The 22,542-nt window shown below is 37.7% G+C and overlaps 2 protein-coding genes across 2 annotated transcripts; both read right to left on the reverse strand.

The window, feature by feature from the left end:
• Positions 1 to 14: 14 nt before the first annotated feature.
• LOC143846004 (transcription factor bHLH149-like) lies at positions 15 to 743 on the reverse strand. Its single transcript, XM_077354414.1, has one exon. The coding sequence runs from the start codon at positions 661 to 663 to the stop codon at positions 103 to 105; it is 561 nt and encodes a 186-aa protein (XP_077210529.1). The 5' UTR covers positions 664 to 743; the 3' UTR covers positions 15 to 102.
• A 12,913-nt stretch (positions 744 to 13,656) lies between these two features.
• LOC143891681 (uncharacterized) lies at positions 13,657 to 21,813 on the reverse strand. Its single transcript, XM_077396223.1, has 5 exons — positions 21,659 to 21,813; positions 21,386 to 21,506; positions 21,186 to 21,289; positions 14,057 to 14,188; positions 13,657 to 13,946 (listed from the first exon to the last, which is right to left on the reverse strand). Exons 1-5 carry the CDS (start codon positions 21,659 to 21,661, stop codon positions 13,920 to 13,922), a joined length of 387 nt encoding a protein of 128 aa, XP_077252338.1. The 5' UTR covers positions 21,662 to 21,813; the 3' UTR covers positions 13,657 to 13,919.
• Between the last annotated feature and the right edge of the window lie 729 nt (positions 21,814 to 22,542).

Here is a 22,542-nt window from a genome sequence, read left to right on the forward strand (position 1 = left end):
ATAGACAAAAAAAAAAGAGAAAAAAAAATATACAAATGAAAATTTTACAATAAAAACGCATAATTAACAAATTCCCCCTAAAAAAAAAAAGAAAAAGAAAAATCAGCTTTCCGGAACCGGAACCGGAGCCGTGAGAGCAGCAGCCGAAAGGCGTTCGGCTAACGTGCGCATAGCCTTCACCTGCAGTTCAAGTGCTGCCATGTAATCCGCAGCTTCTTCTAGAAGAGTCGACGTGGATAGTTTCCTACACCCAGGAACCAATCGCCCAAGGACACGTAAGCGGGCCCGCACCTTCTCCCCAGTCGGCTCCGGAGCCGGAGCCAATTTTCCATGCCGCCGCCGAGTGGAGCTCCTCCTAATCTTACCCCCAGCTTTCAACCATAATTTACGCCTTTGCCACCGTCGAGAAAGTATCGCTCTACTCCACCGGGTTTGACCTTTGGCAGTTAAAGCGAGGGCAGAATCGGCAGCGTATTTTATCACTCGAGAAGGAGCGATTTTCAACGGCTGAGATGAGTTCTTCGTGGATTGTAGCCCTTCCAGCAATCTCTGACCGTAGATCCTCTCCTGCGTGGGGGTTCTCCATTTAGTTTCGGGTTTTTTGAAGGCGGGTTTTTTTTGGGCCCGGTCTAGAATAACGGTGTCTATCCCGTCGACGGACATCGTCGAAACGGGGTCCGTTTTCCGTTTGGGGGGGAGAGAAAGAGAGAAAGAGAAATGGGAATGTCTAAATCCATCAAAACACTTATGGTCGGGTATTTATAAAGGAAAAAGTGATAAAGACACCCCTTTTTTTTACTTCCGTGCTCACATGATTCTGCATTATACAGGCCTATACATGGGCTAGCCACTAATGCGCCAGTGTGCATCTGGGTCCCACTCTCTTTCGTCTCCTTCTCTTTTCTATTTATTATTTGAGCCTCTCATTATTTTGGGGGGTTTTTTTGCAAAAGAATTCCTCTACTTTTGCTTTATTTCTCTATTCGCAAAAGCAGCTTCTAGTTTGAAAATTTACAAATAGGAGATCTTTGAGTGTTGTACGGCCTGCACTATAGGATGATCCAAACCGTCCATTTTGATCTGGCAAAACGTAAATAGGTTGTGCCCCAATAATCATTTCCGTAGGATGATCCCAACCCTTCGATCGAAGCTTTCCATAATTTGGAGTTTCTCTTTAGATCGGAGGGCTAGGATCATCCTATGAAAATGATTTTTTGGGCCGAACTAGATGCGTTGTGGCCCATCAAATGCATGGTTTGGATCATCCTATGAAATGACCAAAATAATGTTATATGAGAAACGATAAAAATTACCTCTAGTGAAGACTTTAGTTTAATTTGGGAAATGATTAAAGTATCACCTTTTCAGTCCGATTTTGGGGCCCACCCCATCAAAACATTAGTTAAAATTTTGGGCCCCACCATATGTGTGAGTTTAGGTACTTGTGAGGGCCAAATCATATCAAAACCTGAAGGTGTAAATGATGGGGTCCACCCATGCTAATGGATAAAATAAATCTACCATGGGTTCTTAGATGGCAAGACCGGATTTGCAAAATTCACCCTCCATTTGTAAATTGACAGACTAGAAGACTACTTTCGCAAATAAAGCAAAGTAGGAGACCTTGTTTTGCAAAAAAACCCTTATTAGTTTTCTTTCTTTCTTTCTTATCTCCCTTTTTCTGCCTGTTTTGTTTTGTTTTGTTTTGTTTTTTTGTCAGGACGGACGGTGGGTTGGGTAGGTGGCGAATGTCTGTATTTGGACTGAGACACACGAAATCAAGTTGTCTTTGTTTTTGTCTCCTTTTTCCTATTTTCTAAGCCCATGTGTTAAACCAAGTAAAGAAAGACATTGGTTTTATTTAACATCTCTTTTAATCTTCTCCTCTCCACTCACCCTCTTGATTATCCGAACATGATCTACAATTGACAGTGAAAATAGTAAACAAAATGATCACAAAGACACCAGTGTTTTATGTTGTTCCACAAGATTGCCAACACCAACATGAGAAAAATTAATTATTTTCTACTATGAGCAACAAGCACAAGGGATTATGAAAAGATAATGGATGGGGCAATTCCTTACTCCAATCCTTACATGATTAATGCTAACAACCCGAAATATAAAACTCAAGAGGACCTAAGTTTAGAGAGGGACTTTCTACACATGCAGGAACTCTCATTTCCTCAGCATCATCTACAGATTAAAAACTCTCTATAGCAAAGAGACCTTGTAACCTCTCTCTATAGCAACTATATGCTCCACCTACAGCTGAGTACCTGCAATCTCTGAAATCTATCTAGCCTTACGACACTAGATTCCTTCGCATCTTTGAGATATATAACACACCACCCAAAGTGTGCCATACTCCATTGAACATTCTAATCTTCACATTCCCAAATCTCGTTATATCACAAGCTGACACATCACCCTAGGACACAACCTATGTCCTTTTTTCATAAAATGAACTAAATTATTCTCATTTAGAGGATATATGATGAGAACAACTAGAATCTAGATTCTAATAATCTTGGGAAGTGAATTTATATGCGGAGACAATGAAGATATCTTCAACCTTCTCGATCACTTTGGTTTAACTACTGCAACCGCCATATTACCGTTATCATTTGTCCGACTTGTCAGCTCGCTTTTGTTTTAACTACTGCCACCGCCATATTACCACTATCATTTGTCCGACTTGTCAGCTCACTTTGGACAATCTCAACTGAAATAAATGTAACCCTCAGCAAGACAACATTTGCCTTTCCTATCCCACATGTCATTTTCTATCCTCTTTTAGATGAAATTTTCGATTCTAGCCCACTACAAACAACCAATCCAAGCTATTCACCATCTTCACGATTAGACATTTTCAATTCTCAATACAGTCATGATGAATTCATTTCCTTGAATAAAAAAGATTTTAAGGCCACGTTTGGCAACCATGAATTGTTTTTTCCATGGAAAATTAGTGTATAATGTGGTGAGAGAGGAATAAGGAGGGTGGCGAGGAGAGACTTGAGAGGTAATGAGTGAGTAGAGAGTTAGAAAAGGCTAAAAAATAGGGTAAAATTAATAAACCATATTTTAATTAGAGTTTATTTTCCATCCTTTCCATTTACTTTTTTTTATTTTCCATCCTTTCCTCACCTTCTCCTGGCGTACCGTTTGAAATAGCGTTTGAAACGCCGTTTTGCAAAACGGCGTTTTGGTTCAAAACAGCGTTTTGCCAAACGGCGTTTTCATGTTTGATTTGCCAGATCAAAACGGCATTTAAACGGCAAACGGAGGTACTGCGTGTTTGGTTGCAAATGACCCAAAACGGAGTTTTAGTGGTAAAATGATCAAAAATGGCATTGTTTTAGGGAAGTTGCAAAGAGAGAGACGGGGGTGGTTAGGGGAAAAAATGGTGTAAAATTAGGTTTCGGTGAGGGCAAATACGTAAAAACCCACAGCCCAAAAACTCCGTTCAAAACGGCGTTTTGCAAACGGACCTTCCCCCTTCCATTTGCAAAACACCGTTTTGAGGGTTCAAAACGATGTTTCAAACGGCGTTTCAAAAGGTGGCTGCGCACCCAAACACTCCCAAACGGCCGTTTGGCCCCAAAACGGTGTTTCAAACGCCAAACGGTGTTTTAAACGGTACGCCAAACACGCACTAAGGCCCTCTTAGATCTTCCCCTCTCCCGCCCTCCCTCACTATTGAGTAAATTAATATTCCATGGAAAAAATTCATGATTGACAAACATGTGCTTAAGGTATGATGGTGACCGACAAATTAACATTTTAGGTTATTAAAAAAAAAAGGCAACTCATATCAGCACGACCCTGTTTTGATAATGAGCCAAATTTATGTTGTTTTAATTTGTTTAACAACCAGTCAAAGGCTAGTATAATTCTAAAAAAAAATATATGCTCTCAGCAGCCAATTAAAAATGTGTAAAACAAGATGAGTTCGCCCCGGTATCAAAACATGATTGTGCAAATATCGGTAGTATAAAAAATAGTTCACTTTTGATTTAACCAACTACTGGACACTGTATAATTTCCTCGAATGAGAGAGGCACCAAAGTATAAAAATGGAGGGTGTAAATATCATTTTCCATTAATGTGATATCTTTAATTTGAATCGTTTAATTGTAACATTAATGTCACAAGTATTGGTGGTACATGGGCATGGTTGTTGCACCAAGAGCACATCAATTCTTATTGATTAATAAGTTATGACAATGAAAAGACGTGATATTAAATTATTAATCCTAATGCTCGGAAGCCTAATTGTCATTAGGCCATCAGAGTTTATCTCTTGCACTATTTAATTTATTGTTTATTTCTCTAAGTGCTTGATTAGGTCTTTTGATAGCTACTCTTTAAAGAACCATGTCAATCGCTGAGAAAGCAAATGCCATTTTTATTTCTTTTTCTTCTAGACGGTGGTTTGATGACAGATGCCTTCTTAATTTAGAAACCATCATTTGGCCTAATAACTAAAATTATAACTTATAATTGAAGTCTAAAATAAATGGAATTGATATCTGCACTCCCTTCTGGAAAATAGACACTCTTCTATTTATCTTACACCTTTCCAATTAGCTATTAACCGGCTGTTCCAATTCGCAACATCTGTGTATGGATTGCCGGGATCAAGAATTTGAATTTCAGATTACCCTTTAAGCGGAATAAAATTTTTAATTAAAAAAGTGAATAAAAATTTCAATCTGAAAGGAATGGGATCAAAATATCACATCTTGGAGCGCAAAGCAGATTCCGGATTTTTTTTTTCCTCTTTAACTCCCCCCTGATTCTGTTCTTTTTTTCTTTTTTTTCGGAACCAAATGACGGAATCAGTCGGAATCAAAATGGGCTGCCGATTCAAGTGCCTGATTCTAGCAATCTAAGCGCATCCAAAAGGTTATCAATGGTAAGCTAGAAATGTCTAAAATAAAAAGGAGGACTAACACTTAAGACAAGAATAATGCTAGAGAGACCGAGAGTAAAACCAAGCAGGGGACTAAACAAATGGGTTCTCACCGCAACATCGCAAGTGACGTAAGCCAGCCCTTAGGTTTAGGAAAATCAACAAAAAGTAGATTTTTTTTTTTTTAATTATTATTTTTGGCACAACGGCACGTTCTCTTTGTTGGGCTCTCCCAAAACAAGGGGATGTAAATATCCGAGTCGCTGGAAAATTGGGGTTGCCATTTTGACCAAGTCGCTGCTTCCTAGGTTATTTAAAACCTTATAAATGTAAATTTGTCTATACATATAAGCACATGGACTTTTGCACCATTTTGACCAAGCCAAAACCTATTCATGTTGACCTCCATGAAGAAAGGTCTCAGTACCTAACTTGTGTCACCAGTAGAAATAGCAAAATGCCCATTTGCTTTCCTTCAGTTTTTTTTTTTTACCTTGACCGCACCAGTAATGAAAGAGAGGTTTCTTTGCCTTTTACAAGGAATGAATGTTGCACCAGTAGAAAACTAATGCCATTTGCCGTAAGCTTTTACCTGAGCGCATGCTTCAGTCTAGTCTAGTACAATAAACAAGAGACTTTTGGTTTATTTCCTCTTCCTTTTTAGGGCATTTCAATGGCTTGCACAACTTAAATTTCTCTCTTTTCCCCATTTATCTCCAAATTGATGATGTCTGTACTCTGTGTAAGCTTCAAATTTACAGCTGCAAAACTACTTTCTAGTTCTTCCAAAAATCTCAATAAAAAACACCAACTGACCCTTGACCACGCTTCCTTACCTAACTAGCCCTCATCCATTTGAAAACCCCTTTGATTCAACAGTATAAATTTGATAATCCAGAATTACCTCTCGTGACCCGTTACATATTTTATTATTTTTCTTTCGATCGAAGATCAACGGACCACGAGAAGCGAGACCCCAATTTCATCCCACCACCAATAAAATGCCAAAGTGGGACCCAATTCCATCACCATCATTGAATCTAGATCAGATGGAATGAGGCTTACCCATAGAGTTTCCGTGATTTTGACACTTGGCATTCCAAGGTCTTGATCTTTGGTAGTAGACAATATATGTTTTGCAGGGGCCCACCAGATCAAAATCCCTAATCACCACACATCACATCCAACATGCACGATGATTCGTACAAGGATTGTCGTGATATGCACGATCATCAGTTACATTTGATGACGTGGATCCAATCAAGAGCTCTTTTTTGACTCTTTATGCAAGGGCTCCCTTGTATCTATCATTCCTCTTAACTCATTAACATGCGTTTGTTGGGGTAAAAAAAAATCATCATTTTGGGGTTAAGTGGAAGGCACACCACAAGAAGGATTAACAAGTAAAATGGCATCATTATTTGTTGCTTGAGTGCATTAAATCGCAACAATTTATTTCTAATCTTAGAAAAAACTTCTCATCAGATGATTTAAGCTCGTTGATCAAGCATGATGCAAAAGATGTCCTTTAAAATATATTTAAGCCATTGATTTTTGCACGCTTCAATCTTGTCAATGAGATCTCTGTTTGGCATCAGAATTGGACTCACTGGGTCACCCTCTGTTGGCCCATAAGATCAATGGTCCCGATCACCAAGGGCATATGCCATGTGTGCACCATGATCATTTTTATGCACCAAATCAATGGTCCTGATCTCATCAAGTGGTTCGGCGGAATATATGACTTATGCTCCTTTAGGTTCTTTAAATTATGTGGGTGGCGTAGCTACAGAGATCAATGCAGTCAATTATGTATCGCCTAGAAGTTGGTTAGCTGCCTCGCATTTTGTTCTAGGATTCTTCCTATTCGTGGGTCATTTGTGGCATGCGGGAAGGACCCGTGCAGCTGCAGCAGGATTTGAAAAAGGAATCGATCGTGATTTTGAACCAGTTCTTTCTATGACCCCTCTTAACTGATAGATGCATGAAGTAGGAATCAAATTGATTCTATTAGACATATTAGGTAGGATCAGGTCATACTTAAAAAATATTCCCTTTTCCTTTCTTTTTTTCTTTTTCAACTCATTTATCTTTATTTATCTATTTTCCTTTTGTTGATTTTTTTTCTGGTTCGGCTGAGTATTCGTTCCATAAGGGCTTATTCGATTCAATCGTATCACGTAATCCTTTAAAGGGTGTTCTGAGTGAATTATTTCAGCTACATGGTTTCTTTCCTTTGAATCAAAATTAAAGTAATGAAAAACCTATAATAGAATAAAATAAATCGAATCGAAGTGTTGTATATTTCTATATCTCCAGAGAACCTTCATTTTTTACTTGACTATGAATTCCTATTAGATCAGATTCTAACGAATTTTTTGGGAACTCATAATAAACCTCTTATTCTCCTTATTAAAAGAAAAGATAAGGATGGGGGAACAAGAATAATAAAGCGGATTATCATACGTATATTTCGTGTAGAAAGATGAATAGGTACATTTATTTTGTTCTACATTCCTTGAACTTATTATATACTTATAATAGATAGACTTATCATAAGATATCTTTTATAACAGGTATAAATATTAAATCGAGGCACCTATTCTATGACAGATCTCAACTTACCCTCTATTTTTGTGCCTTTAGTGGGCCTAGTATTTCCTGCAATTGCAATGGCGTCTTTATCTCTTCATATTAAAAAAAACAAGACTGTTTAGTTTTGCATGATCACGGACAAAGAGGGCATCTTAATCTTATCCACCAACCATCAGGGCTGTTAGTCAAGTGGCCCCATCCACTTGAATTCATGTTTTAATGCTGCCTAATTGAATTCTACAACATGTGAAAAACAAGAAAAGCAAGTCATGAATCCATTGTGTAAAGATTAAATGAAAGAAACCCCGTGCAACTCTGTTTGGTTGCCTATTTTTAAGGAGATTGAGGGGAGAACATCTTCTTGAGATCTTCTTGAGATTGTTAGGTTGAGATCTCCCAACGAATTGCCGGCATCCAAACAGAGCAGGAAAGCAAAATAAGTTATAGATGACTTATATGAGAATGAATTTTTTTTTTTCCAAAATCCATATATGAGTGTGACACCAATGTCTCTATCCTATTGTCTTTTCCCAATTAACTTCGACCTTCACCTGTAATGGGAAGCAAGAAAGCAAGCTCACTGGCCCATGTTTTATCAGGGGAAGGTGGTTTCAAATGTTGTGTGTAACGCCCATGGTTTGTTTTGCGTCCTCTAAAAGTGGCTACATAAAATATGAAAGCAAAAATGCCCTTAGTAGCAAAAGCACAAGTCATTTGAACTTGGTCTATGTTTCTATCTTATTTTCTTGTACCATGCACATTTTTGCTTAGCTTCCATGTTTGGCAACTATGAATTCTTTTTCCTTTTCTCCTGAAATTTGTTTCCTTGGGAAAAATACACTTAGACCCCCTGTGGTTTCTGACACATTCAACTTAACCCCTAATGTTTAAAAAGTTACAAGTAGACCCATGTGGTTTCAATTTGTATAAGGTAGGCCCCCTCTTTTGAAACACTATCAATGCTAATGAAGATCCCATACACCCCTGCAAACCCCATACCCGAATCCAAACACTACCAAAAACAGTGGGCCCACATTGTTTGGATGATCCAAAGCGTTCATTTGATGGGCCCTGACATAGAAAGGGTGTGCCCAAAAAATCAGCTCCATAAGATCATCCTAACCCTTCAATTTGTGTAAGGGGGTCTACCTTACACAAATTGAAACCACAAGAGGTCTACTTGTAACTTTTTAAACATTAGGGATTAAGTTGAACGTGTCAGAAACCACATGGGGTCCAAGTGTATTTTTCCCAATAATTTAACTTGTACCTCTTTTGGATATAGAAAAATATTTCAGCTAAAACTTTTCCAGCAATAAACCCAAAAAAGACTAAATTTATTTATTTTTAGAGGCTTAGTGGATATACATAAGATGCATTATTTCTGCAGAGACCAACCCTGATGATTCATGGGAGGAAACATGTTGCCAGCACCGGAATGTTTGGGACTTAGCAGCAGCCAAAGATGGGCAACTCCATTACTTTCTGTGTGTATGTGTCGGATGTGCCATTCTTCAAGTGCCTCCAATAGATTCCAGTGATTGTCTTTTAGGACCTGCTTGGATTCTAGGAATTTTTGGAGAGGAAAAATATTTCTAAAAATTTTTACTTCTTTTATGCGGAAAAAGAAAACTTGAACCAACCCTGTTCAATTTTTATTTAGAGTGACCTTCAATTTATGATGATATATTTCAATTGCATGTCTCAATCTCGCGAATGACATCACCATTGAACGTAGGTCCTGGCCCACTGGGTCCACATATGCTGGCCTATCAGATCTACGGTCTTGATCAACAAGCATATATGTGTTACGGACCGATCTTCTTAGAGTGAAGATCAGCCTCTTGATCCACTTCGAGGTAAGGATCAATCCTCCTTTGTGCAAAAAGACACAATTTCTAATAAGATTTCTTCATTCCCCCTTTCTATTACAGTAGCATGTGCTTATGTAAAGCACTTACAGATAAAAATAGAAAATGATAAACATAGAAAGATCTTACGATAAGAATTGAAATAGCCAAATAAAAATTATCCTAATCTAAGTAGGTATCCTAATCTAACATAACTAGATCTGGCATGTGCTCATATAAAGCACTCCAAGATAAACATAAAGAGATCTAGAAAAATCTTATCATAAATATAAAAATTACAAAATAAATATTATACTAATCTAAATTAGTATCATAATCTATCAAGCTACTAAATATATCAAATCAAGTAAGATCTGATCTTATTCTTTAAAATAAGAAAGTAATTTTTTCCATTCCAAATGGAACCCATCTAGGCATGTATCAATATGCTACGCATGCAATGGGTCATGATCGTTTCCGTTTCATCAAGATGAGATCATCTTGCTAGTTGAACTCATTATCAAATCAATCTTCACCAAATTTTGTCAAGAGATAAAACCCATCTCTACCGTGGAATCCCCATCAATATCTAAATCAAGACTATCATAAAAACACAAAATTCTATATTATCATGTCCATTGATTCGAGTTTTATATTTTTCATTTCTTTATATATGCTTGAATCTCTCTGATAAAATCTTGGCTTCTAAGTTAGATTTTTCTTAATCAAACAATACCGTGCCAATTTAAGCATTTTTATTTATTTTAGTGGCTTGTCATTTTCTAATTAGTCTCTGATATGTCACAATAATTTTATTTTATTTTATTTTAATGGTGTATGTCAGAAAAGTTAAATACCTAAATGATTAATTTATCTTAAGGCTATCTAATATGCCTGTCGAAAAGAGGAACAACATTCATATCAAACATTGTTAGATCAAAAAACAAACAGAATGCCAAATGAATGGATGCATGTAAAATCAACCATACTAAATAAAATTATACAGAAAGCTCCACAACATGGCCATATGAAGCCAATCAAAGAAAGACCACCAAAGTCTTAGAAGAGTACAAAAGGCTCAAGACAAAGAGCCCATGTGCAGATAGAAATATTTTATGATTTTGGGATTAGAGTCTAGGGAAGGAGGAATGTTTATTATAGTCATGCTCCTCATTTGGTAACAGCCTCTCTGCGTCTTTAGCTTATGTAGCCTTGCAGGTTTCACGGCATGAAACTTGTTTATACAGTACACAATGCCACTTTAAGAAAAGACAGAAATAAAGAGTTGGAAATATTACTTAGCTTTTGTATATAATATATAAACGTGGCCCCATGTTTATTTTGAGAATATCAAAGACGTCCAGGGGTGATGCCACCACCATTTGTTGGTGACATGCTGTTTATTATCCTCTTGATGCCCCCACCAAAACATGCTTCTTGAAAATGACCATGAAACTCTTTCTTCTTTTTTTTATGGAACTTCAAATTATAAGCAAAAACGTAAGGAAAATGATGCCTGCTTTCCTATTATGAACACCTTGCCTGTATCTAGAACCCATTTTAAAGGGCTCATCCCTGGAAAATCTTGATTGGTTCAGGAGCTTGGTGTTTGAGGGGTTTTTTTTGGCTCTCTTCTTGTTGTTGGCTCCTCTCTGGGTTAGGCTTTCTTTGCTTGTTTTGGTGCTATGTTTCTCTGTTTTGTTGCTCTCTTTTGTTTTTTGTTGGCTTCTTTGTTTCCCCTCTCTATGAAGTTGTGGGTTGTTCTTTCTGCTTATGTTTTTGTAGCCCCTGTGGCATTTTATTGGTTTGTACTCTTCTTCATTATCAATATATCTGGTAGGAGTCACGCCTAACCCCAGCTTACCTATCCAAAAAAAAAAAAAGGACTCCTCTCTTTATCATAAAGTTTTTAAGAAAAGATGTTAAAAGGGTGTCAAATTTAGTAAAAGTGACTGTCGGGATCAAAATATGGGAGTGCAGATACCATTTCCAATACAATCACATAACATAAACATCATCGTGTCTTTTTAAACAAGTTTAGCTATGGCTCTAGGGTAAAAGAAACTTATTATATGATCGTAGTCAAGAGAAACAGAGCACAAGTAACCTTCACATTGCATTAAAATCCTTCTCACTCTCACCATAAGTTGGAGAGAAGACTTTCTAGAGATGTATTAACGGTGGGGCTAACATTTGCTACTTTGATATGCATATGTTTTTAGTCCGTCCAAATGTGTTTGGAATTCAAATACATGATCATATCTATGGGTAAAATCAACTCATATGGTTATTTGTACGTAGATTTGTACCATAAATAGTCTATAAAAATGCTGCTTGATTAGCAAAAGAATTAAGGTAGAAAATTCAGTTAGATATGATTTTTTTTTTTTTTTGTGCAAGCTTGGATATTAATAGGTGTATACTATATAAAAACACCCATATGCAGAAATACTGTATGAGCCTATTTAATTGAACCTAATGCTGATTCAATAGTTTCATTTTGGCTCCGTCTAGGTTGCAATCCTAGAATTTTTGGCAGCTTCGATTCAATTTTCCATAGGGGGCTACTGGTCAAAAAGCATCTTCTGCGGCTCAAGTGGTGACTACTTTCTAAGAACGCCAATGACTACTTTGCAAGAACGAGGGACGACGGAATACACTATTCAAATCCAAAGAAATCTTCTTGTTTTATACACGCGCGGTCGAACCAGCATTAGATAAAAAGGGGAGCATGCCCCCCATTTGTTTTTTTTAGTAAATGGTTCAAATCATTTTATCGATGGAGTGGGCTACTTAGTATATCGGACACATGATTTAAATGTAAAACTTTGTCCTCAAAAAAAGGAAATATTGAATGAATAGATCGTATATGAGACTGCTATTTCTTTTTTCTTCTAGGGAAGATATTAATCGTAATGAGAACAGAATTTCCTCAATTACAGCAAAAACCTCAACATCATTTGAGAATCAAAATATCTGTTGCTCCCAAGCTAAGGGTGTGTTTGGCTTGCTGGAATCAGACACTATAATCTCTAGAAAGTCTTCTCTCCAACTAAAGAGGAAGGGTGTTTGGATTTCTAGGAAGTTTTCTCTAGAAAAATGGAATGGAAAAACTTGTCAGAGGAATTGTAATAGGATACCGATTCTGATTCTAATTCTTAATTCCGACATTTCAAATTAAAAAATAACCTGAGCATCATATACTTCCTCTTTAGTTAATTTAACATCAAAACCAGTTTAACAAATCCAATCTTTTTGTTACCAACAACCATAGCTTCCCTCGGCATCCTTAATAAAATCAGGATCTTTAAACAGTTCTTTTCATATTCATATGCAATGAAACTTGTTAAAAGAGAAAAACATTCATAAAAAAGAGAAACAGAAAGAACAAAATCATAAGCAGTAAACATGACTATTTTATTCTGAGTTTGCAGAGTTCTCTTCCTCTCTTTTTCTTTGTGCAATTTTTCACGTAGTTCCCATTGCTGTGATAGTTGTTGCAACTCACAATATTAACAGAATGGGACATTGAATTTCATTTTCAGAACTACTAATGTAACACTTACACTTTTTATTTCGCTAATCAACCCTCTGTTTCAATGGTGAAGTGGCAAAACTATTTGGGACTCCTAATCTGTGGTCTTCCTAACACAGAAAAAAGGGGTTATTTTCAGCTGAAATCAGGGTGGTGAGATATTTCCCTCAGGAGGGCCGATTCCATAGTATATGCAATTGTTAAAACCAATCAGACCTACCATTTCAGACGTATCCCATTGATGGAAGCGGGCGAACCACTGTGGACTGCTAACTTTCCCTGTTTCTTGGACAAGGGTATTTAGCAGTGTTTAAAAACGTGGAAGTGGCGCGGAACGCGGCCGAAGAAAATCATGGTCGACTCGGTACGACTCGGTCAAGTACTCAGTTGATGCAGCTGAGTACACGGTTGACGCTGTCATAATTCAGGAGAGTCATATGAGCTTTTATTGACTCTGTAGTGCAATACGCGGGATGAGGATGCGGCGCAACGCGGAATGTGGCAAGGTCAAAGGGAGTCGGCTCGGGGGGAGTAGATGCGGACGCGGGGGAGTTTTAAAACTATGATATTTAATAAACCTTATTGAGTAGCTCGAGATCTCGCTCAAACTCTCAACAACTCAACAAAGCCTTTGTCCCAAACTAGTTGGGGTCTCGCTCAAAGAATTAGGGATAAGTAAATTGTTTTCATCTCCTACCATTCAACTAGTTATAAAAAAGTTTCTTGACTTTTCTTTCTTAACATTCCAAAAGCTGCCATTCAAAAAAAAAAAAAAAAACATTCCAAAAGCTGCTATATTACAAGCAATTCCAAAACAGTAGTCTTGATCAATTCTCATTTCTATCAAAATCCGCACAAGTTCACATACTACACTCAACTGAAAGAAAGCAAAAGCGAAAGAGGCTCGAAAAAGAGCTACAGAAACTCACTCATCATGTGTCACAACCACTCCCATCAGTCCAAGCCTCTGGGGAGTCCAACTTTGAGAGGCGACACCCATCATGCTGAAAGGTGTCCATGTCTAGATTAGGAGCTTCTCGATGGCGTCCTACGTTCACAAGCAAGAATTCAGGACAGAATTAAATGGATAAAGATAGCAATTGAGAACAAAAATGAAACATACATTACAGATATGAAAATAAGAGGAATAGTAGGTACCTTGAGGTGCTGTATCTGGGATTTCAACTGGCTGCCCTCATTGCTTGTTACAGAACAAGCAATCACAGGCCTTGTGACTCCACAAGCTCGACCGAGAGCTTGCTTGGAAGGAACAAAGACATATGGGACGTTCTGCCACAAACAAACATTAGTCACTTTGTTCTGGCTGTTTTTTATTGTTGATCCCTCAAGAGCTATACAGATAAAATTACAGCTAAAATACATTCACAAAATATATATTTGTGATGCAAATCGTTGGGCTGAAAATCATTTTTAAAAAAACGTTGGGCTGAAACCTTCTTGGGAATTGTAATTTTCTTGCATTTCAGTTATTTAAATTTTTTTTGGCATCTATTTGGGTTGGGGCATGTTTTAGGGGCTTCTTTTAATTCGCTGAGGGTTGAAAGATTGGAAGAAGTAGACTTCGAAGCTTTGAGTGTCGGGCCATTCCAATCACCTTTGTTGAAGGATCTCAATGTCTGAAATTTGCATCGATGACGCCTCCTTGGTCTGGTGCTTCATCCAATGCCTCTTACGCAAAATCCTTACACATGAAGACCTACATTTTTTTTGTCGTTTACCAGCCCAACAACATTGGAGGATACTTCTTCCTTGTTCTTCGGGTTTAAAGAGTATTCTTGGATTTTACGGTTAATTTTCAACTTCAAAATTCTGTTGTGTTTTTTCTTCAGCATTCTTGCTGTCTTGTCAATGGTTTACATCGAGTGGTATCAAAGCGAGTTTGTTCCTTGTGGTTGCTCCAAAGTCTTAATTTTTGTCTTGGGATTATGCACAAGCATTGTATCAAAGGTAAAAATTTGCAGCAATGTAAGAAAAGTGTGAATAAATACACTCAAAAATTCAATCGTCTTACTCTAGGAAGCACGGGTACTCTCCCAGGGTTCCCGCACCCGCACCCGACACGTATGGGGTGCGGGTACGTCCGGGTACGCCCCAGGTACGTACCCCATTGTTTTAAAAATAAAATAAAAACTAGTTTTGCGTGTCCGGTGCGCACCACGCGTACCCGACACGTCCTGCTTCTTCTCTTTCCTCTCCTGCACTTCTCTCTACTTTCATTTAAGTAAATGTCTTTACTATTTTATTGTCCATTTACTTAAGATTTACATGTAAATAACGGAATACCCCCCTTTTGGATTTATTAAAAATAGTTTCAACACCCAAATCTAAAAGGAAAAAAAGTCAACTCTCCAGTTCTAGTACAAAATTCAAAGAAAAAGGGTCGGGTCAAAATTTTAACTTTCTTAACTTCCAAACGGTGGGGTATTTTTCAAATTTTAAAAATTCATAAAATCTATTTTGTCCAAACATTATTAAATCCCAAAAGTCCGGTAAAAAAAATCTCATAATTTGGTCTCTAAAAATTATTCATCTTGTCAGGCATTGGTCAACACACTGGTGACAGACTTTTTTTTCTAATGAATGATGTATTGATGCCTCATGTTATGAAATATGGAACTTAATCACTTATGAAATGAAGAGTAATATTAGAATTCTCCATTTTGGTGATGTTATTGTTATTTGATTGCTCTACAAATTTTTTTTTTAAATTTTTATAAATATATAATAAAATATTAAAATATATTATTATATTCGGCGTACCCGAACGTACCCGCACCCGGTTTTTTTGGCAAATCCTGTACCCACGTACCCGTGTCGTGTCGTACCCGCACCCCGTACCCGTGCTTCATAGGTCTTACTTTAAGGAGCAACCTAGCTGAGAGTGAATCCTAAAGAGTTAGTCGATATGTAAATGGTCTTCAGTTAACCATACAAGATCAAATGGGACTGCATCACCTCTATAAACAAAGTGACGCATACCAGCTTGCCCTAAGAGTTGAAGCCCAACTCACCCGAGGTGCTCCTATGAAGCATGGGAATGATCGCAACGACTAATTGTGGATGGACAGCAGCCCCCACAAGTTGTAACAACCAACCTAATCTTTTTAATGGAAGGGAGGTAAAGGAAAATGGATTAACCAAATTCTAGAAATGTTCGGAATTGGGCATTGGCTGTATACCATTAAAAAAACGGACATCGATCGAATGAATGCCCAAGAAGAGGGACTGAAGTTCAAGTCAAACTAAGACAGGACCAAGAAGATGGACATCAAGAAAATTTTGCAAGCATGGAATAAACTCGAGAAGTTTGAGCCAACTTATATTGAAGAGGAAGGGATCGAAGTTGACAGTTGGCAAAGTGATTGTCATCCGAAGGTCTATGCTTGCACCGCCTATCAAAATACCGATGATTGTCTATGCAAAAATATCTTTCAAACCAGCTGCATAGCAGAGGAAAACTTTCCAATTTAGTCATTGATAGTGAGCTTAGTAAAAATTTGGTTGCTCAAGAGATGGTGGATAAGTTGAGGCTTAAAATGGTGTAACAACCACAACCTTGCCACATTCTTTGGTTCAACAAAGGGAACGAGGTAGTTGTCTCTTCAAAATGCATTGTTAAGTTTTTAATCGGGAATTCTTTTGAAGAATCAGTGTGGGGCAACATAGTTTCCATGGATAATGCCACATCTAGTTGGGTCATCCTTGGCAATATGATGGGAAAACGTCCCATCATGGTGAAAAGAATGCCTAATCATTCTTGTTGAATAATAAGAAAATTGTCTTAAAGACGATGAAGGATGATGTCGTGGGAAAGAACGGGGACTGGGAGCTCATCCATCTTACTTAATCAGCGTAATTTCATGGAAGAAATTAAAGGGGAGTTGAATAATCTATGTGCTGGTCCATAAAGAAGAGATCACACCACCACCAATAGTGGAGGGTGCGAAACAGTTGTTAGAAGAGTTTGGGGGCATTCTACCTGAAGAGATGCCCGATGGATTAACCTACAGCGTGAGAAATTAACACCCTATTGACTTGATACCAGAAGCTATCCTACCAAATCTATCCCACTAGCGAATGAGTCCCAAGTAACACAAGGAAATGCATAGACAAGTTTTTCACCACCTAAAATGGGGCCTTATTCTAGTCTCTAATTCCATGTGTTGTACCCACTTTGCTCACACCGAAGGACGATCATGGAGGATGTGTGTAGACAGCAGAGATATAAATGTGATAATAGTGAAATACAGGTTTCTGATACCGAGGTTCAGGGACATGCTTGACATGTTATCTGGTTCTCATGTCTTCTAAAAAATAAACTAAAGGAGTGGATACTCCCAAATAAGGATTCAGACAGGTAGCAAGTGGAATGTGACATTCAAGCCCAAAGAAGGTCACAAATGGTTGGAGTTGTCCTAATCCAAGAGGGGCAGCCAATTGCCTATTTCACCGGGAAACTAAATGGGGCACAACAAAATTACTCTACTTACAATTTTGAATTATATGATATAGCCTGTGCTCTAAAGTTTTGGAGACATTATTGGATCCAAAGGGGAGTTCTTCTTACATTTAGACCTGGAATGCCTACGGTTCATTAATTCCCAAAAGAAATCAAGAGACATACAAAATGGGTGACTTTCTATGAAGAATATACTTCCGTGCTATGACATAAGGTTTGCTAGGAAAACAGAGTGGATTATGCTCTAAGAGTAAGGTTCTATTTCTTGAAGATCATATTGGCTTGGTGGTGATTAAAGAACAATACAAGAATGACCTTCATTTCCAAGCTATACCTGAGGAGTATCAGGCTAAAGTAATGCAGGGAAAATCTGTGGAAGCATAGAGTGTAAAGGCTGCAAGGTCGATATATGTGACGGTGGAGAAGATGTGAAATTTAAGAGCGAATGCTTGCCCCTGTAGATCGAGTACGCATTGGCTGACCCCTTTCAAATACTACCAATCTCTAAATTCAAGTGACCTCTCTAAAACCCTGGGTGTGAACATTCCATTACAGAGTGAAACTCAGAGTTGGCATTGAACCATGATCCATAGAATAAACACAATTTTGTTCGTTTGAGTGCCATTCAAAGCTAAGCGTGTGAATTAATTTCTAAACTCAAAACCAAGAGCTAGCTTGGAATATGAACCATCTGTCCTGAGAGTACACCAAAACGGTAGCAAAAATCTGTGGCATGGATGGGGTCATTCAGGACTGGATGAAACACTGAAACTGCTATTTCCATTTCCCTTACTTGGCATGCAACCTACTGTGAGATATCTATAGGGCAATTTGTGGGGAACTTAGGTTCCGGGCCATGCACCAACAGCCAACAAACAGACAGTCAGCCGGCCACCTACTTTTGGTTCTTGCAGGAAATTCAACAAACATAGGTAGGTGGGATATTCCAACTAAAATTCACACTAAACAAGAGCTCCTGAAAGCTCTGAAAATTCAATACAAGGACAGTAAAATCCCATGAACTCAGCTACTTTACCCAGCAATAGTTGGTCCGGAACTTGCGGCAAAAAAAATTCACAATTACCACAATGATCAGCCACACAGTCACATACCCTACCAAGTGGGGAGAATTCAATCGAGAATTCGAGATGGCTGCAATGCATGGGAGACAGCACAACCACAAAAAAATCTAGTTTGCTGTGGAAACGTTCAGTTCTGTAAACTCCACACAAAAATTCCTAAAATTGAATAAATGACACCATGCATTTATCTGAATTGTAATCAAATTGGTAGGGCTTTTAGATTCGATCCGTCCCTTCAATCTCCTCTCAATTTAAAGGATTAAAAATATCACAACAGAGGCTGAAACAGTAAGGCACTTACAAAAAGAGGCGTGCGTGAAATTCAGGCAAAATTTCCATAAAAGATGATCAGTTCCAATTTTCCTGCAAAGAGGTCCAAAGGTGTTGAAACCTCGGGAATGTATGAACGGCCTTGGTGAGGAGAATCCAAACCATTAATTCAATCGATGAAACCCTTGCCATTTAAAAGGTAATTAGATGGAGAAGATGGCAAAAGCTTCAAATCAATGCCTCCAGATCCCTCTTCCCAATGGAAAATACCAAACAAGATTTGTCTTCTTGCAAAACTTAGTAGGAGAGAAGTATCTTTGGCCCATTTTGTAATGGAATGTGCATAGGCATGTTGATAGGTGTCACACATGCTAGGTTTCAAAAGGACATCAGAAAAATATAGGCTTATACACTCCTCTCATAGTCCCTACATGGCCCTGGGTTAAGTTGGCATGGATTTTGCCTTCGGTTTAAAAAGGACAACAAGAAGAATGGATTTCATATTCGTTGTTGTAGATCGCTTTTTGCGAAAATAGCACACTTCCAAAATGGCACCCACATGGCAAATCTATTCTTCCAAAAGTAGTGAGGCTTCATGACATTCCAAAACTATTGCATCTGATAGGGATTCAAAGTTCCTTAGTCATTTTGGACAACTTTGTGGAAGTTATTGGCAACCAAATTATTGTATAACTATGGTTACCAGAGTGGAAAGCAAGTGCATGAAACAATGCGGAAGGGGAAAGCGAGGGGTATAGAAAAGATAAAATGTAGGGAGCAAAAAGAGAAAAACTCTAAAAAAAAAAAGCTAAGGTGGAGCATATGGAAAGCATCATTGAAAGTCAACATGAAGCACGTAATAAGTCTCATTAGAAGCGAACAAGAAGTGTATAGAAAGAGTAGAGTTATATTAGGTTAGGGAGGACGGGTTAATGTATGCAAGGATTACAAGTGGGACTTTGCAACTACTTAGAATAACAAGTTTTAGGAATTTATAGTTTCACACTTAAACTGTCGATATAACTTTAAGTTTTGGAAAAAGATCCTGATAAGTTTCATTACGAGTTTTTATGTTTTAAATACACTCTTTTTTTAAATGCTCTCCTTCAGCATTATCAAAATGAGATTGCTTTGGCAGCATTCTAACCACATTCATTTTTTAAAACATTCGAAAATACACTTTTAGAAAAATAATCACCTAAATAGGAACTGTACTCATAATTAGAAGAAAACACGAAGAAAGCGTGTGGGAAGCACACTCCCACTAAATTTGGGAAGCAAGAAGAAGTTAGCTTCCAAAGGGACTTTCAAGGGAAGCGCACTTCCACTAAATTTGGGAAACAAGAAGAACTTAACTTCCAAAGAGAGTTTCCAGATCCAAATAGGAGGTTTCCGGTAACTATGTGCACAACAACGACTATCACCCCAAATGGATGGCCAGGTCGCACGTCGAAGTTTGGGAAATTTCTGGGTTGTCTTGCAAAGGATCGTGTTAGACAATGGGATTTGACCTTAGGACAAGCTGGATTTGCTTATAACCATTCCGAGAAAAGAGGTCTACAAGAAAGTGCCCATTCGAAATCGTGTTCAACAGGTTCCAAATCAGGTTGTCAATCTTGTAAATGTATCAGTTTATCCACATTCTAGTGATGATGACAATGCATAAGCTGGAAATCTAAAGGAAATCCAAGAACAGGTTCATCAAAGGTTGAAAGAAATGAACCAAGGATTATTATGTTGTGTTTTTTCAACTTCAAAATTATGTTGTGTTTTTTCTTCAAAATTAATTGTTTTCTTGTCATTGATTTACATTAATTTATCAGACTGGTCATATACTGAAGAAAATTCAAGACATTCGATTAATGTAATAATCATGGTTTCTAGAGGAAATGATTATACTTGTATTTTGCACTGGAAATTTTATTCCTATTTCCGTGATTTTTTTTATATCACTTCTCTTTCTCTCTAGTGCAGAGTTTCTGTGCAGCATAAACTGCCATACCGAACTGAAACACAACAACACCATGGAAAGAATATCAAGATATCGTGGAATAATGCCTGGACTCATCACAAACATATCCAATATTGTACTTAATCACACATCCAAATCATCAAACACCTCATGCGACCTAAACAACCCCGATTCTACAAACAAACAACACACTCCGTACTAGGGGGTGAAAGAAAAAATACTGAAATTCCTCCAACTCTGAATTGCATATACGCACGAAAAATTAGCAATTCCTACTGATGTAAAAAACAACAATCAACATTAAAAATTATACACTTTAATATGGATGATTTTAATGATCTCAATTCCACTCATCAAGAAAAGAAAACCCAAAATCTTAAACTCAAAAGAACTCATGGACCTAAAAAACTCAATACTTAAACCCTACATTCAAACGCATACAGAAGAAATATGAAGAAATCAAAAAACTGAAGAATGGATTACCTTATCTTCTGCTAGGAGGGGCAGGTGAAGAAGGATTTCAAGTGGCTCAGCATCAGCTGCCATCACTACAAACTCCGAAATTCCCCTATTCAGAGTCTTGGTAGCTGAAAACCAAACACGAATAAGAAAACCCAGAAATCAAAACCCCATAAATTACACTAAAAACAAATAAACAAGCCCAAGATTAAAAGTGATTTAACCTTCATTAGCACCCTTCTTAAGTTGTTTATAGTTGGCAGCTTGTTGAATAAGATCTAGAATTGTTATAGTAAGCTGAGCATCAGCCAGAGGGTATGCTTTGGGATTAACAGATTCAGTACCCTAAAATAATAAATACAGAAACAAAAATAAACATCAAATGAAAGAACACTTAGCCAAAACAAAACAGTTCAACGTTTATATAATTTCTCATATATATGAATAATCCGAGAGAGAGAGAGAGAGAGAGAGAGAGAGAGAGAGAGAGAGAGTACCATCTTTGTTTCTCTTATTTGTTGCTGTTGAAAGAGAGCAGGATTTGCAGAAGGGTTGAGAGGATAAAAGCGCGCCCTAAAACTTCCTAGGTTTTATTAGTCCCCGTAGCCGTACTAACATGTTTTGACAGGGAAATGATACGAGCACCAACCATGTGTTTGATATTTGCACTAAACCATCTTGTCTTTTATCATTTAGAGAATTGTGAATGTCTATTACAGTTCTAAAAAAAGCTTTCACAAGCCGATTTAAAAAGAAAAGGCAGGCTAGGTTTGTGCCATTATTACACTTTTCTGATTGGTTAAACAAAATGGGTAGCGCCATTATCATAATGCGGATATCAATCCCCTTTACTAAACGTCTAAACCTTCGTGCTGTGGAGTAGGACAATCTGGACCATCTGTTATGGTGGGCCCCTATCAACTTATCCTAACCATTCGATTAGTAGGTTTCTTGTTGGTTAACCGTGGGACGTTGTCCATTTTGGGGCTGGCCTTGGCCCACATAAATAACTTCCTAACATTTGGAGAGAATGGGCATGGTTGAACAGGGCCATTTATTAAGGTCCTTTTTGTTTTGGATTTTGAAAATTAAATGTGAGCCTAAAGTTGATTATTGTAGTGGCCAAAACCCAATAACACCGGTTAATCTTTCCACCAGCAAATACACGAAAATACCCAAGATCTTGCACGATAAAGATGGAGAAAAATATACACTAACAGACCACAACCACCAAAGGAAAGCAAAACAAAAGCAACCACAAGAACACAAGAATACACATGATTCGCCACAACAGGCTACTCCACGGACAAGGCGACACTCAATCTTTTATATAGAACTAAAATAGTACAATGTTACCCCCACCAGTAAAATCCAACCTATA

This window comes from Tasmannia lanceolata, unplaced genomic scaffold (genome assembly GCF_043159265.1).
Source record: "Tasmannia lanceolata isolate RefF3 unplaced genomic scaffold, GAP_Taslan_0.1 ptg000015l, whole genome shotgun sequence".
Classification (NCBI taxonomy): Eukaryota; Viridiplantae; Streptophyta; class Magnoliopsida; order Canellales; family Winteraceae; genus Tasmannia; species Tasmannia lanceolata.

Excerpts from the sequence above, each read along its gene's own strand:
- LOC143846004 (XM_077354414.1), bottom strand. The coding sequence starts at position 663 with ATGTCCGTCGACGGGATAGACACCGTTATTCTAGACCGGGCCCAAAAA.
- LOC143891681 (XM_077396223.1), bottom strand. Across the intron at positions 21,290-21,385 it reads TAAGAAGGGTGCTAATGAAG|CTACCAAGACTCTGAATAGG; the intron begins GTTAAATCACTT and ends TTTGGTTTTCAG. Across the intron at positions 14,189-21,185 it reads CCCTCCTAGCAGAAGATAAG|AACGTCCCATATGTCTTTGT; the intron begins GTAATCCATTCT and ends TGTTTGTGGCAG.